Source organism: Eubalaena glacialis, chromosome 11 (assembly GCF_028564815.1).
Source record: "Eubalaena glacialis isolate mEubGla1 chromosome 11, mEubGla1.1.hap2.+ XY, whole genome shotgun sequence".
NCBI classification, from domain to species: domain Eukaryota; kingdom Metazoa; phylum Chordata; class Mammalia; order Artiodactyla; family Balaenidae; genus Eubalaena; species Eubalaena glacialis.
Window position 1 is genome coordinate 64,828,236 of NC_083726.1, and position 17,498 is coordinate 64,845,733.

Genomic DNA, 17,498 nt, shown 5'->3' on the forward strand with positions numbered 1-17,498 from the left:
GGAATCAGAATTGGAGTCAGTTGGTGTTTCCATGATAACTTACTGCCCTGCCTCCAAATAACCATTGTGGGAGGATGGGTGAAGTGAGCCCTGTATGGGGGTACACTGAGAATTCTCAGGGACCTCAGTGATATCTATCATCTAGTCTAGTGACTTTCAAACTATAAGTTTTTAAAATAACAGTTTTATTGAAACATAATTCATGTAACATACAATTTACCTATTTAAAGTGTGCAATTCAATGGTTTGTGGTATATTAACAGAGTTGTGCAGCTATCACCACAGTCCATTTTACAACATTTTCATCACTTCCTGGAAAAAACCCATAACCATTAGCAGTCAGTCCCTTCTCCCCCACCCGCAAGTGGTAGGCCACCACTACTCTACTGTCTGTTTTCTATAGATTTGCCTCTTCTAGACATCTTATATAAATGGAATCATACAATATGTACTCTATTGTGACTGGTTTCTTTCACTTGGTATAATTTTTTCAAGGTTCATCCATGTTGTAGCATGTATCAGTACTTCCTTTTCATTGGCTGAATAATATACCTTCATATGGATAAACCACATTTTGTTTATCTGTTATCAGTTGATGAACATTGGGAATGTTTCCACTTTCGGAAACATTCGTGGACAAGTTTATATGTGGATATGTGTTTTCATTTCTCTTGGAGATACACACACATACACACATACATACATACCTAGGAGTGGAATTGTGGAATTGCTAGGTCATACAATAATTATATATTTAACCTTTTGAGGAACTGCCAACTCTTTTGCAAAGCAGCTGCACCATTTTAGATCCCCATCAGCAGCGTATGAGGGTTTCAGTTTGTCTACATCCTCGCCGACACTTGTCAAACTATAATTTTTTTTTAACCACGTGCCACAGTAAGAACTATTTTACATTCTTACCCAGTTTATACACACACAAACTGAAACAAAAGCTTTATAAAAGAATATTTACCTCTACTATGTGTGATGCACTGTAACATTTTCTGTCTCATTCCATTTTTCATTAATATAAACAAACAAGCATGCTGGTTCTGACCCACTAAAAATGATTTCATGACTCATTAATTGTGACCCACAGTTAGAAAAACTAGGCTATTTTAACCCCTTCATTTTACACAAGAGGAAATTGAGGCCCTGAGAGATGACTTGTTAAGCAGATGATAGTGTTAATTAGTGGCAGATTAAATAAAGATTAGAGCTCAAGCCTGTTGGCTTCTTGCTTTAACTTTAACATGTCAATAAATTTTAGTTACCCTCATATTCAGTAGATAAAAATAAATTGGAATTTCTATTCAGATACCGTATTTTTAACCATGTATATTTTTCTCAAGCAACATTTTAAATTCAGCAACAAACCAATCTAGAGAGAAAAGAGTAAAAAGAATTCAACTTTGGGAAGTCCCCAGTGGTCCAATGATTAAGACTCTGGTGCTTTCACTGCGGTGGGCCTGGGTTTGATTCCTGGTCGGGGAACTAAGATCCTACAAGCCTCGAGGCATGGCAAATAAATAAATAAATAAATAAGCCGTTAAAAAAAAATCTTCAGGAAAAAAAATGAACTCAATTTTATTATCATGAGTTATTGGTCTGCACAATATTTATTTATTTATTTATTTATTTATTTATTTATTTATTTATTTTGGCTGTGCCAGGTCCCAGTTGTAGCACGTGGGATCTTAGTTGTGGCATGCGAACTCTTAGTTGCGGCATGCATGTGGGATCTAGTTCCCTGACCAGGGATGGAACCCGGGCCCCCTGCATTGGGAGCATGGAGTCTTACCCACTGGACCACCAGGGGAGTCCCTGCACAGTAATTTTGTGCCATCTGGGCAGGGAAGTTCTAGATGAACCTAGATAATGGGCAACAAATTTATCAGTTCAGTGACCCAGGTTCATTCTGTCCAAACCTCAGTTAACCTTTGAAGGGCAGCCATTTTTCTTACACTGCCAAATTTGAATGACAATGTAAAATTTGAAATGAACAATATAAAAACATTTTATGCTGCTGTTTTTCCATTTTTCTTGGAATATGTATAGATCTTAGACCTTTTTACTTCAGTGTTTTCCAGCATATGATGGGGAGAGACTTCCAACACTAGAATCACTTCAAGGTTCTTGTTAAAATGTGGTCTTCCTGGACCCTACTCCAGACCTAATGAATCAGAATTGTGGCATGGGACCTGGAAATCTGTATTTTAAACAAGCTTCCTGGGCTTCCCTGGTGGCGCAGTGGTTAAGAATCTGCCTGCCAATGCAGGGGACACGGGTTCGAGCCCTGGTCTGGGAAGATCCCACATGCTGTGGAGCAACTAAGCCCGTGAGCCACAACTACTGAGCCTGCGCGTCTGGAGCCTGTGCTCCGCAACGGGAGAGGCCGCGATAATGAGAGGCCCGCGCACCGCGATGAAGAGTGGCCCCCGCTCGCCACAACTGGAGAAAGCCCGCGCACAGAAACGAAGACCCAACACAGCCAAAAATAAATTAATTAATTAATTAATTTGAAAAAAAAACAAAAAAACAAGCTTCCTGGGTGCTTCTTATGAACACTTGAGTGTGTGACCTACTGAATTAAGTCCACCCCCCTTTATTTCTCATCTTAGCTCTCTTTTAGTTTCTAGAATTACTATTTAGCTTTATTACCTGAAGAGCCAGTTATTTGTAAGAAATAGCGTTTGTAAGAAAATACCTGAAATATTCCAACAGAGAGAGTGAACTAAAACAATCTATACAGATAAGGTTACGTTGTATTCTGCCTGAGTTTAATGCTAGAGACCATTTTTTCGGTGGCTATATCCACTGGTTTCCCATTATTTGGAATGATTTATCGTGGAATAAACAAACATAACCCACTGTTTTGTTTCACTTTCTTTCCCCCCAAAGTACTAGTTTATAAAAATAGGTGAATCCAACAAATGATTTCAGATACTTGGTAAACCTCCCTTCATTTAACAAATACTTGAGTACCCACCCATGTGCCAGGCACTGTTCTGAGAGTTAAAATACAATGTGATCCAAAAAATACAATGTGATCAATGTTGGGGTAGGTATAGTCCCTTGGAAACTTGAGGAGCTTCTTAGCCCAGTCTTCGGGGTTAGGGAAAGCATCTGGAGGAAAGTGTCATCTAAGCTGGGATCTATATCGTAAGGCCAGGGAGGGTCTGAAGTATTTTCAGACAGAGGGAGCAACATGTACGGAGGAAGGCCCAGGCTCTTAGCCCCTATGCCATTCTCTCTTCACTATGTGTCACATATTAGGCATTTTTGATGAGCTAAGGTTAATGATGGTGTACTCTTCAGAGAGGTGAATCAAGTGCCTGTGGTCAACACAATTAGAAAGAGGCAGAGTGAGACCCTGGAAGTCCTCTTGTTGACTTCAGACCTTGTACACATTTTGTTACCGTTATACTGTCTTTCATGCTGTATTATTTATTTTATATAAGCAAAAATTCATATGCCAGCTCATCTTTGGAGAAAAATTATCTGTGGTTAAGTAAACTTAATTTGAAGGGTAATGGTAAAAGGATGATACATATGATTTAGGCTGTATTATGTTGTGTATTTATGTGACACATGAAGCTATCCATCATGCAGTGGAAAGTCAGGAAGGTTAGGGCTTATGATACAGCTTTGGGAATCATTTGGTGTAAGTGACCTTTGATGACTTCAGCATAGGTGAGCTTACCCAGAGAGAGGAGAGATACTGACCCTTGAGTAATGCCTAGGAACAGGGGTGAGTGGAGAGAGAGAGGGAGAGAGGATTCCATGAGAAAATTGTGAATGATTTAAAAGATAGGAAAGGAAGCAGGAGAGTTCCATTTAAGAAAAAACAAGGGGAAATACAATTTCAAAAATGAGGGATTAATCAACAACTCAAATGTCAACAGAGAGTGGTAAAAACTGAGACATGGTCCTTGGATTTGATAGTAAGAGATCTTCAGGAGAATAATTTCAACAGGATGGTGGGAGTGGAAGCTACACCCAAGTGGGCAGAGGGATGAATAGAGGATGAGGAAGTGGAAACAATGAGGACCCGGAAACTAAGGTTCTAAAGATGGGAGCAAGGTGAGATGGTAGTTTGAGGGGGGAAAGGGCTTAAGAGAAAAAAGGATTATTTCTTTAATCCATATATACAAATTTCCACACACACACACCCCAGAAATGTGAGCATGTTTTTAGGGCAAAGTCAGAGGTGGAGGTAAAGTTAGGGTCTGGGGAAGATAGAAGAGTCAGTATTGTGACACTTACTTTTCTCCTGACATAGGTCAGGTAGGGGGAAAGATTATATCTGAGGGTACTTTCTTCTTCTTTTATCTCTGGAACAGTAACATGTGGATTGCTTAGGGTGAATATTTGTAAGTGCCTAGTGAAGATTGCTCTGATTCTTTGGTGAGCAGTTTCCAGTGAAATTGCTTCTCAGTTTTACAACTTATTTTTTCGTTACTTTTGCCCTGGATCTTAGTGCTTTTCTGTTTTGTTTCGTTTTGGGTTTTTTGGGCCGGGCCATGCAGCTTGAGGACCGACCAGGGATTGAATCCCGGCCCTCAGCAGTGAGAGCACGGACTCCTAACCACTGCACCGCCAGGGAATTCCCTTAGTGTTTTGTTTTTGTTTTTTTTTTAATAATACTTTTTTTTTTTAATAATGCCTTTTTATTTATTTATTCATTGGCTGAGTTGGGTCTTCGTTGCTGCGTGCGGGCTTTCTCTAGTTGCAGCGAGCGGGGGCTACTCTTTGTTGCGGTGCACGGGCTTCTCATTGCGGTGGCTTCTCTTGTTGCGGAGCACCGGCTCTAGGCGCGCAGGCTTCAGCAGTTGTGGCACGTGGGCCCAGTAGTTGTGGCTCGCGGGCTCAGTAGTTGTGGTGCACGGGCTTAGTTGTTCCACGGCATCTGAGATCTTCCCGGACCACGGCTCAAACCCGTGTCCCCTGCATTGGCAGATGGATTCTTAACCACTGCGCCACCAGGGAAGCCCTCCCTCTTAGTGTTTTTAAGAATAAAATATTCTTATAGAGGATATAAGAAAGAGGCTAATGTTATTGAAGTGACTCTGTCCTTATGCAAATATCCATATCCTTGCTGACCTGTGGGAATTTGGTTATTGTTACAATTTCCCTATTGTCTAGGATATATGTTTCTACAGAGACCTGTCTGAAGCTCTTCCAAGAACAGTAGCAATGATTATTCTAACATGCTATAGACTTGTATGTCACCATGTTGCGGAATAATAGAGTAGTGAGCCTTTTATGTATAGTATTTGAAGTTATTTAGTGGTTCCATTTTCTTTTTTCATATCATTTGAGTGTATCTCAGAGTTTGAATAAGCTAAAATTACTGACTAATTCACAGTTCTGAAAAATGATATTTACCATCTCAACTTGCCTTAGGACTATATAATGGCAGTCATTTTTTGTACTAATAGTGTTTTGGATAAAATTTGAACCTTCGTGCAGTTTTATTCAAGACATATTTATAGAGTTCCTTCTATTTAAAAAAGCAATATACTAGATACTAAGAGGGCAAGAGGCAAAGTAGATCTGTCCTCTCACCTCAAGAATCTTGCTTTCGAGTATGATTTATAAAATTATTATAAGGCAGAGGAAGTGACTATGCTGATTGGGGTAAGGCTAGGGCAGTTCAGGAAAGGGTTCTTTGAGGAGGTAGTCTTTTCACTTGAGTCTTGAAAGGTGAATATATTGAGGAAGGGATAACTGTCTAAGTGTAAAGAAAAAATATATGGTGTATCAAGGGAGTAGAAACTGGCAATGGCATCATTTTGGAGATTCTAGATCTCTCTCCACATTCTATGAAATTAGGCTTCTCACCCTCAGAGAAAGAAGTTACAAATAAATAAAAGGGAATACTAGAATGAATTTTGTGATGCTAAATTGGAGTCAGAAGTATCACTATGAATTTATAGTTTAAAAATATATATATATTTATAAATTTATATATAAATATAAATATATATAGGTAGATATAGAGATAAATATAGAAATATAGATGTGTATATATGTGGGTTAATATACATACATATATTTCCTAGTTCTGTCCCCTGAGAGCCTAGAAGCAGTGACATCTCAGTAGCAATGAGTACACCTAATGTCCAGGTCTTGGTTTCTCCAATAAAAGGAACCAGACCTCCTTGGAGAAGTGGTTGATTCCAGAGCTGGGGCAGAGCAAGCACAAGATGAATCTGGAACATCTTACAGAGCTAGAAAGTGAGGAAGTGCTTAAAAAAAAAAAAATTTGATGGCATCTTGAAAGACACCAGAGCCAAGCTGAAAGAGCTCCAAATGGCCAAGGTAGAATAATCTATGCAACAAAATAACATAACCCAGGGAATAAAATAATCCAGGAATTATCATAACCCAGAGAATAAAATAAATATCCATAAGTCTATACTAGTATATATAAGTGATTGAATAAATAAATGAGGGAGAAAGGATAATTCTTCCTTATAGAATAATTCCAATTAATAAATGTAGAAGGAATGAGGGCAGTAGAAAATCACCATTGGAACACCACAGTATGGGACTTCCCTGGTGGTCTGGTAGTTAAGACTCTGTGCTTCCACTGCAGGGGGTGCAGGTTCGATCCCTGGTGGGGGAACTAAGGGATATAAAGGGAAGAAGATAGTCACTGTACAGTGGAGAAGCGTGGCAGCTACCACCTTCACCAAGTGATCAAGGTTAACATCATCAGTAATAAGATATCAAAATCATGTATCTTCTGATACGATGCACTGAGGAGGCATATCAGCTCTGTAGCATTCTTCCCCAGATTCTATAACCTCAATCTAATCTGAGAAAACATCATATTTTTTAAAAAAACAAACTTTTTTTTGAGCATTGAGAGATGTTCCAGGCTTATCTTGTTTTGTTTCATCTCTTTTTTAAAAATTAATTAATTTATTTGGCTGTGTTGGGTCTTGGTTGCGGCATGCGGGATCTTTTGTTGTGGTGCGCGGGCTTAGTTGCCCCCTGGCATGTGGGATCTTAGTTCCCCAAACAGGGATCGAACCCGAGTTCAGCTGGAAGGCAGATTCTTAACCACTGGACCACCAGGGAAGTCCCTATCTCTTTTTTTTAATTGAAGTATAGTTGATTTATAATGTGTTAGTTTCAGGTGTGCAGCAAAGTGATTCAGTTATACATTTACATATAATATCGATTCTTCTTCAGATTCTTTTCCCTTATAGATTATTATTAGATACTGAGGATAGTTCCCTGTCCAGGCTTATCTTGTATTTGCCCTTCCCCAGCTCTGTATCAAGCACTTCTCCAAGGAACCCTGGTTCTTTTTATTGGAGAAACCAAGAAACCCAAATTAGGGACAGTCTACATAATATCTGCCAGTACTCTTCAAAGTGTCAAGGCCATTCAAGGCAAGGAAAAACAGAAGAACTGTCAGAGATTGGAGGAGCCTTAAGGAGGCACAACAACTAAGTGCAGTATAGGGTCCTAGAATAGAAAAAGGACATTAATGAAAAAACTGGTAAAATTTGAATACAGTTTATAGTTTATTTGGTAGTACTGTACCAATGTTAATTTCTTAATTTCGATAATTGTACTGTGGTAATGTAAGATAAAGCTAGGTGAAAAGTATATGGAAACTTTTTACTATCTTTGCAACTCCTGGGTAAATCTAAAATTATTTCAACATCAGGACTTCCCTGGCAGTCCAGTGGTTAAGACTCTGCGCTTCCACTGCAGGGGACTAGGGTTCCATCCCTGGTCAGGGAACTAAGATCCCACATGCCGCACGGCCCGGGTGAATTTAGTCACTATTTTTTGTACAAAAATATACCTTAGAAATAAATGTAGTTTATATTCTAAAAAAACATTATGTGGGAACACATTTCATGTTGCTTTTGCTTACAATTTCCCTTTGCACCTTGAAGTTTTTTAGATTGTTTTTTTTCTTTTAATTAAGTCTACAATCTATTTCTAAAAGATAACATTTTTTCTTAACAAGTGAGTTTGTACTTTGTTCTCTGTTTTGAGGTTATATTCAAGCAACTGTGCCTCTTGCACAAGCAACCATCTCAGGAGCAAAAAAAAAAAAAAAATAGAGAGCAAGAAAGATATGACTGAGATTGGATTTTGTTTTTTAATTGGGGTATAGTTGCTTTACAATGTTGTGTTAGTTTCTGCTGTACAACGAAGATAATCAGCTATATGTATACATATATCCCCTCCCTCTTGGGCCTTCCTCCCACCCTACTCCCGATCCCACCCATCTAAGTCACCACAGAGCACCGAGCTGAGCTCCCTGTGCTACTGTACAGCAGGTTGCCACTAGCTGTCTATTTTACACATGGTAGTGTATATATGTCAATCCCATGAGATTGGATTTTTAAGAACAGGATTTTATTAGTGGCAGCTCATTTGCTTTTGTCCCAGCCTTGTTTCTGGGAGACAATTTGCTTGGTTAGATAAAGCTATAGATGAATTTATTAGAGCTGTTTCCCAAGCAGCTCCAGGCCTCACCCTAAGCAATCTCTTGAGGAAGCAGATACCTGGGGCCAAACTTCCCAGTGTGTCATTGCCCAACCCTTTATTTTCAAGGACCTTTGTTCAGAGATCTTTATATCCAGGCTATAGCTCACCCAAAGGGGTTTAGCTGTTCCACCTCAAGCTACCTGGTGTGATAAAAGAACTTTGAACTGGGAATAGCTCTGGCTCTCATCCTGACTAGCTGGTGAGTTTGGGAAAGTTATTGGGTGTTTATGTGGCTTAATTCCCTTACTGTAAAAAGGGGGATTTGATTACTTGATTTCTAAGCTTCTCTCTTGATGTAAAAATCTGCCATATGTATCTGAAACTGAAGGCATCTTCCTCTTAACAAATAGTTCCCCTTTCTATGTATGCCATTATTACTTGCTGTACCACTGTCCCAGTCTCTGAGGCTAGGTTAATCTTAGAGTTATTTTTGTTATATCTGTTTCCTTTAACTCTTGCACAAAGTTCCACCAATCCAGCAGTTCTTCCTTCACGGTTGAAGTTTGGGTTTTGGAGTCTGAACACTGGATTCTGCCTGGGCCATATGTTAGCTAGATGACCTTAGGCAAATTATTCAACCTCAATAAACCACAGTTGGCTTTTTTGTTTGTTTGTTTGTGTTTGTTTTTTAATGGAAATAGTCTGTCTCCAGGAGTGTTGTATGAATTAGAGTTAGTAAGTGCCCGATAAGTGATAGCTGCCGTCATTATTTGTATATGACAATGCAATGGATTGGATCTTAAAGTCCACTGGGCCTCTGGAAAAAATATTCAAGGATATTGTAGCCCAAACCGAATACATCCTTCTGGAAGAGTTTTTTTAGGTGTTGTACATGCCCTTTTCACTCTTAACAGGATTTCTAGGATTAAGGAAGTTGTCCTAAAGTCTGAGAATGGGACTGTCATCTGAGACAGAGTGGGTGAGTTGGGGGAGATATCACACATTTAATGCAAGCCCAGAAAGCCGAGATATTCATGATGGGAGAGTATTTCAAGCAGGCCCAAGGTAACTAAGTTTCTCTGAAATTCTTGTCAGAGAAACTTAAAGTTACCTCTGATGCTAAACTTAAAGTTATCTCTGATGCTAACCATTCTGGGAAGATACTTGCCACCACACTCTTACCGAAAGATCATTTGTGTGGGTTGCAGCTAGGTGAGTTCAGAGATTTTGCTGCCCGGTTTTCGACCTTGGCTAAAGGTGATGGTCTTAATCATTACTCATACTCGTAGTGGAAAGAAAATTGACTTTGGAATCAGACAGAGTATGAATTCCAGCTCTGCTACTTTATAGCTAAGTAATCATTGTAAAGTTATTTAATATCTCTGAACCTCGGTTTCTTCATCACAAATGTAAGCTAATAAAACCAATCCTTTAAAGTGGTTGTGAGGATTGAGACGTGTGCTTTGCATAACTAGATGTTTTTAGATGTTTTAAAATGTTCCTTTCCTTCTAAGAGTCTGATTTTTAACCTTTCAGCTCCCTGCTGTGTATCACTAGGATTTTTCTTGCTGACATGTAGATCTCAACATGTGTAAAGCACAACTCTTCATTCCCCCTCGTCTTCCTCTGTTTACTCTCTGTTAGTGGCATCAACAACCTTCTAATGGTTCAAGTTCGATGATGCCACCTTTGATTCCTTCTCTCACCCTAAGTCCATTTTATTCTAAGAACTCTCAATTCTTTCTTCCCACTTTTCCATTCCCACCTATGCTAATTTAAACCTTGATTACCTTTCACTTAGACAGTTTTAGGATCTTCTTGACTACTAAATAAGACTCCAATCTTTTCCTGTCTTATCAAGTTACACACTGCTGCAGAATCAGCTTTTATTTTTCAATATTTTATTTATTTATTGTATTTATTTGGTTGTGCTGGGTCTTGGTTGGGGCAGGTGTGCTCCTTAGTTGTGGCAGGTGTGCTCCTTAGTTGCGGCTCGCTGGCTCCTTAGTTGCGGCACGTGTGCTACTTAGTTGTGGCCAGCGGGCTCCTTAGTTGCGGCAGGTGTGCTCCTTAGTTGCAGCTCGCTGGCTCCTTAGTTGCGGCATGCATATGGGATCTAGTTCCCTCACCAGGGATCGAACCCAGGCCCCTACGTTGGGAGCACAGAGTCTTAACCACTGCGCCACCAGGAAAGTCCCAGGATCAGCTTTTAGAACATGGCTTTTATTATGTTACTTGCTTTTTCAGAAACTCCCAGTGTTCCACCATTGAGACTGGGTAATCCACTACAGAGCTCTTTTCTTACAGATGTGGATGTTGAGGCTCAGGGAAATCTTTTTTTTCATTTGCCATGAAGGTCACGCATGTGCTAGGGAATGACACATGACAACTAGACCTCATCTCTGCTCACCCACAGGCTAGTTCTTTCCGCTGTTGGAATATGGTCCAGATTCCTTAGCATTGTTTTCTTTGTTGTTGTTGTTGTTGTTTTGGCCGTGCCGCTCGGCTTGTGGAATCTTAGTTCCCCAACCAGGGATTGAACCCCGGGCCCATGGCAGTGAGAGCACTGAGTCCTAACCACTGAACCACCGGGGAATCCTATTAGCATGGTTTTCAAGGCTGTTCCCAGTATGTCCTCATTCTGTCTTTCCCTACTTTAACTTCTCTTGCATCTAGAGTCTAACTCCATTAAAGTATCTTTTGTTGTTTCAGCTCCCTAGCAGTGTAATGCTGTTCCCCCTATCTGAGATGCACTTTCCACCTCCTGCCCTCACTTGATGAAATTCTGCCAGTTTTGTAAGTCCCTAGTCTTCCCTTCTCTCCCACCATGCCAGGAAATCAAGTCCTGTACTCCGAGACCATTCATTGCCTCTAACCACATTCTGTCTTGTGCTATAAGTATTTGTGTGCATTAGCAAGCCCGACAGATTATATACACAATTTGGAAGTAGTTACTCAGTAACCTGGTACCAGAGTCTATCAAAAATCATGTACTGATTCTCACCTTTGTATGTTTCACAGGGTGGCTAATCACATTGCTAAGACATAACAGTATGCTTCTGTGAAGATGTGGTCAGGGTGTGAGCCACCTCATTCCTTGAGTATAAAGTGTGCTTATCCTAGCCTTATACCAAGATAGTTGTTCTGATTTACCTTGGCTTTCTGGCGGAGAGTAATCAAAATCACAAAATTGGACTTGGGAATTAAAATCCTTTTTCTTTATCACATTCAGTCCCTCAAATAATTAATGCTTTTCCTTTTTTAATGAACAAGTATGAGAACATATATTCTGTATTTTGTTTTTTTTGATACAGAATTGATCCCTTTAGAACTGACAACATTTATACCTGTACTTACGTTGGAAGCATAATTGTACCAAATAATGTCTAAAGGTGTTGTTCGGTATTTCGTGGACTTGGCTTAAAGGGTCATTATTGTGGTTATACATAATTATGTTTAGCTGAATAAACAGCTGTGTCATTTTCTTGTTAGAGAAAGGCCTGGCAAGGTCTGGTAGGTCTGTCAGTTACAAACTGGAAAGCAGATAGACAAATGTCATATATTATTTGATACACGCAGGTTTATTTCAAAGAACATGTGTAGAATTAAGGTTATTTTATCCAGGGAGAAGAGATAATACAAAAAACTAACACTTATTGCTTACTTATTCTATGTCAGGGTCTTTTTTTCTTTATCTTATTTATTCCTCATAAAGATACCATGAAGTAAGTACTGTTGTTATGGATGAGAAATCTAAGTTTTAGGGAAGGACACACAGCTTTAAGTAATGGGGCCAACACTCCCATTTAGTGCATGTGTCTCTTGACACCAGAGCTCCTTACCATAAGAGGGTTCAATGTTGTCTTACAACATGGGGATTTAAACAAACAAACAAAAACAACAAAACTAATGTTTTCAGACAAGGCTTTAGTGGGGAGAACAGGTACTACAAATGGGAAAGTAGTGTGGTCTTTTTGGGTCACTTATCACTTACTTTGCATCACAGGACTTTTAGTGTGAAACGGTAGCCCACATTGCTTGGTTAAGCACATTGTGTGTTCTGCTGTTGTCAAGGCTGTTGGAAGCAGTGCCTGATGAACCGTATATTCTACCAGATAAGTTATGCTCTGTGGTTGTCAGGAGAGCTGCAAGTAGCACTTTCATTTATATTGTTCAATCTTCAAATAAGGAAACTATTGACTCATTTCTAATCTCACCTCCAACAAAGGTTGGAACTCCTTTGATAACTACTGGGGCAAAAACAAATAATCCAGTTAATGGATAGGGTCTAGGTGATGTCAAGGGCATGGCTTTATGTGTTCTTTGACTTGAAGCCAATACTAATATATTATACTTAAAATGTTCTTCATACTACTATAATATGCCTAGTATTTTAAGTATATTAGCTCCTTAAAACCCACATCAAAAACCCTGTAAGGGTAGGTATTCTCATTTTACAGTGAGGCAACTAAAACTGAAAAGGTTATATAATTTGTTCAAGGTTACAAAATTTTGATTTCATTTGAAGTCTACCTTGCCTTAAAGCCCATGCTCTTTGTATTATTCTATGCTGTATCCACAGCTCTCTCCCCAGCACCAAGTGGTCATTGCTACAGAACTTGGGGAGAGAGGGCAGCCAAAAAAACTTGGATGTAGGTAGAACCTAATTTGGACCTGACTCTACAGAGATGCCAGTTGTACTTCCCCTGGGATGTAACTCAGAAGAGTGGGACATTTCACTCCAAATGTGACTTTGGAACAGGCTTAAGTTCAGGGAAAGGCCAATCACTGTTTGCACAGTGGGGTCAGTCATAAAATGATGGAAACTGAAAGGGACCTTAGAGATTACCTGATCTAACCTTCTCGTTTTACAGGAAACTACAACCCAAATTCAATCATCTGACCAAGGTTACAGTTTTTGAGAGAACCGGTAGAGGACTACAGTCTGCTGCTCCAGGGCTCTCTGCTCTCTCACTTAACACCACACCGCTGCCAGTCCTTGGATGCTGGAGAATCCTCTTCTGTGTCTGATATTCTGACTTTCTTTATCACATAGGTATTTCAGTATCTGTAGACAAGATGGAATCAACTCCATTTACTAGACGGCAATGGACTTCACTATCATTGAGGGTTACGGCCAAAGAACTTTCTCTTGTCAACAAGAACAAGTCATCGGCTATTGTGGAAATATTCTCCAAGTAAGTGCTGATCCTGGTCCAAAAGGACCATCTGTCTTGAGCAAACATTACCACCTGTCAGGGAGATTGGTAAAGGAAGTACATGGTGTAAAATGGCTTTTCTGAGCACCTTCTGGATTTTAAGTACCATGCAAGGCTTTGTGGAGAAGGAAGATGATAATAATCAGGAGACACATTCTCTGTATTTGAATTTTTGTTCAGTTGGGGAAAGAAAGAGTTATAAACACAAAAGATAATTATCAAACACATTAGTTATTAAGCAAAATGTCAGCAAGTCCAGAATGAACAGGAGTAAGGACTAGATATAAAATAAGAGAGGGAGAGTGACCACCATGGGCAGAAGCTAGTCAGGAAGGCTTTCTGGTTGAGATGAATTTTGAGGTAAGTTGTTTGTTTTTTTTTAAATGATTCTTTTTAATTATTATTTATTTATTTTTGGCTGTGTTGGGTCTTCGTTTCTATGCGAGGGCTTTCTCCAGTTGCGGCGAGCCGGGGGCCACTCTTCATTGCGGTGCGCGGGCCTCTCACTGTCGCGGCCTCTCTCGTCGCGGAGCACAAGCTCCAGACGCGCAGGCTCAGTAGTTGTGGCTCACGGGCCCAGTTGCTCCGCGGCATGTGGGATCCTCCCAGACCAGGGCTCGAACCCGTGTCCCCTGCATTGGCAGGCAGATTCTCAACCACTGCGTCACCAGGGAAGCCCTTGAGGTAAGTTTTTAGTTGAAGGGAGTATTAGGTGCACTCTATACCTGCATTGTCCAATAGGGTAGCCACTACATATGTGGCTGCTTAAATTTAAATTAATTAAAATTAAAAATATTTAAAATTCAGTTCATCAGCTGCACTAGCCACATTTCAAGTGCCAATGGCTACATGTAGCTGGTGGCTACCATACTGGACATCGCAGAGACATTTCACCATTGCATAAGGTTCTGTTAAACAGTGCAAACTATGTAGGCAGACTACAGCCTACTGGCTGCCTATTTTAGTAAATAAAGGTTTATTAGAATATAACCATGTCCTTTTGTGTATTGTCCATGGCTGCTTTCGTGCAGCAGAGTTGCAGCAGCAGAGTTGCAATAGAGACCATATGGCCCTCAAAGTCTAAAATATTTACTATCTGGCTCTTTAAGAAAAAGTTTGCTGACCCCTGCTCTGGACCATGAGTTTTTTGGTATGAGGGCCCCTTTCCTGTGTATTTTATATCCCTAGTGTGTAGCATGGTGATTAGAACATAGTAGGCACTCAACAAATGTTGAGGGAATGGTATAAGTTAATAATATACCAGAGATGGTAAGCACATTAACTTCACTCAAATAGAGATGCCATAGAGCTTAGGGCAGAGCTTACCTCACTAGTAGAGTTTGTTAATTAATAGGAAGCTATGATACATTTAAGAGAAGAAAGATGGTAAAGATTTGAAGAAAGTGATTCTGTAGCTATATCTAGAATACAGCTAAATACCAGTAGGAAGTTTCTGTAATCTGCATTGTCACCTTTTCTTCAGTGACAAATCCATCAACCACCTGCTCTGTGGAAAACACTGCCCTTCCATCCTGTTGACCATGGTTATCACTTAAGGTGGCATGGAGGTGGGGTGAGACCGCATAGCTCTTTTACCTTCTATGTTATGCTTTTTACATTGCTGTAATTTTTATGTCAAATGTATTATTCTTATCAAAAAAAGAAAATCAATAAAGCTATTTCAGAAAAAAGGGGTCAAGCTCTGGAAAGCTATTAAGACTTAATTCCTGACCTCAAGGAATGTAATACTATAGTTTAGTATAGTTTGTATAGTAGAGGAAGTCCCCAAACTTCCTTCATCTTAAGAATCACATGAGGGGCTTCCCTGGTGGCGCAGTGGTTGAGAATTTGCCTGCTAATGCAGGGGACACGGGTTCAAGCCCTGGTCTGGGAGGATCCCACATGCCGCGGAGCAACTGGGCCCGTGAGCCACAACTACTGAGCCTGCGCGTCTGGAGCCTGTGCTCCGCAACAAGAGAGGCCGCGATAGTGAGAGGCCTGTGCACCGCAATGAAGGGTGGGCCCCGCTTGCCACATCTAGAGAAAGCCCTCGCTCAGAAACGAAGATCCAACACAGCCAAAAATGAATAAATTAATTAATTAAAAAAAAAAAAAAAGAATCACATGAGGTACCTGTTAATAATATGGTGTTCCAGGGAGTTCCCTGGTGGCCTAGTGGTTAGGATTCCAGGCTTTCACTGCCATGGCCCGGGTTCAATCCCTGGTTGGGGAACTGAGATCCCACCAGCCAAGTGGCATGGCCAAAAAAAAAAAAAAGGGTTGGGGGGAATAATATGGTGTTCCAGTTATTGCTACACAGGAAAAAAAATCTTCAAAATTTAGTGGCTTGCAATAATGACAGTACTTATTTTACTGTGAATCTCCAATTTGGGCAGGGCTTGCCTCTGTTCCCCTCACCATCCCCGGTATCTCAGAACTGGGGGCCATAGTCATCTAAAGGCTTACTCACAAGTCAGGCAGTTGATGCTGGCAGTCATCTGGGGTCTCAGCTGCGGCCATGATCAGAACACCTACATATGGCTTTTCCATGTGGATGCTTGGCTTGCTTGGCTGGGTTCCAAGGGCAAGCATCCAGCGAGGGAGGGAAGGAGGGAACAAAGAAGGAAGGGAGTCAGGGCCAGGGGTTGTGTAGCCTTTTATGACCTAGCCTCAGAAGTTATACAGTATCACTTTTTCCACATTCTCTTCATTAGGACCAAGTCACTAAAGCTGGCTCATATTCAGAGGGAGGGGAATTTGACTCTACCTTTTGGTGAGAGAAATGTCAGAGATTTGGGGGGACATGTTTTAAAACCATCCTAAATGGCTTCTTAGGCTCCTCCCTTAAAGATTCTGATTCGATGTATCTGGGATGGGACCCAGGAGTTTGTGTTTTTAACAAGTATCCTAGAGATTTTTACCTTCAGGGAAGTTTAAGAAGCACTGGTAATGGAAGAGAGGGACTTACGAACTCAAAGCCGTGAACCTGAACGTAAAGCAGAACAAATAAGGTTTATTTGTTCAAGTTAAGGTTCAAGTAAAGGCTTGTGGAAGCTGAACATGAATAAAGGGAATAGGAAAGCAAGGAGTCAGTCGAGCATGGAGAAATACAGAAGGGAGAAAGGACTGGAACAGTTCAGTTAGGGCCAGATGCTGGAAGGCCTTGAGTGCCATGCTAAGTTTAGGATTTAGTTAGATAAACAACAGAAACAATGGAAAGTTTTTATGATCAGGCTTGTATTTAGTGCCTTTTTTTTTTTTTTTTTTGGCTGCGGCATGCAGGATCTTAGTTCCCTGACCAGGGATCAAACCAGTGTCCCCTGCAATGGAAGTGTGGAGTCTTAACCACTGAACCGCTAGGGAAGTCTCTATCAGGCTTGTATTTAGAAAGATGCTTCTGGAAACAATGTAAAAGGTATATTGGAAAGGTGACAGATTGATAGCATGGAGACAAATTCTGAGGCTCTCTTGAGAACCCAAGTGAAAGCTATTGAGGGTGGGGGGCAGGAGGAGTGGAAAGGAAGGGAAGGATTTGAGACAGTGCTGAGTTGTGATTAATGGGACTTGGAAACTCCCTGTTCTGCAGAGAAACTTCTCCACATTCTTACCCTTTTCACCCTCCCTAGCCCCACCTCTCTTTCACTGAACTTGGCTTTCCCTCGCCAGGCATTCTGTTTCTGAGTAGCGCCTGCTCTTTCTGCACATGCTTCCCTGAAATATTCTGGGGCCAGGAGTCAGGGGTGCTACATCTCCGCTGCTGTTTCCCATCCATTGTTTTTTTTTGCCTTGTTCTGAGGTTGTAAACCTGTGCTTTGA

At 40.6% G+C, this 17,498-nt stretch overlaps 1 protein-coding gene across 5 annotated transcripts in view; it reads left to right on the top strand.

The window, feature by feature from the left end:
- The window catches only part of LIMA1 (LIM domain and actin binding 1), an 85,817-nt gene that overhangs the window by 16,107 nt on the left and 52,212 nt on the right, over nucleotides 1-17,498 (top strand). For all 5 annotated transcript variants that reach the window (XM_061204520.1, XM_061204523.1, XM_061204519.1 and 2 more), the window contains one exon: nucleotides 13,520-13,661. In XM_061204520.1, coding sequence (XP_061060503.1) covers nucleotides 13,543-13,661 — 119 coding nt within the window. In that variant the 5' untranslated portion in view covers nucleotides 13,520-13,542. The remainder of the gene's footprint in view (nucleotides 1-13,519; nucleotides 13,662-17,498) is intronic.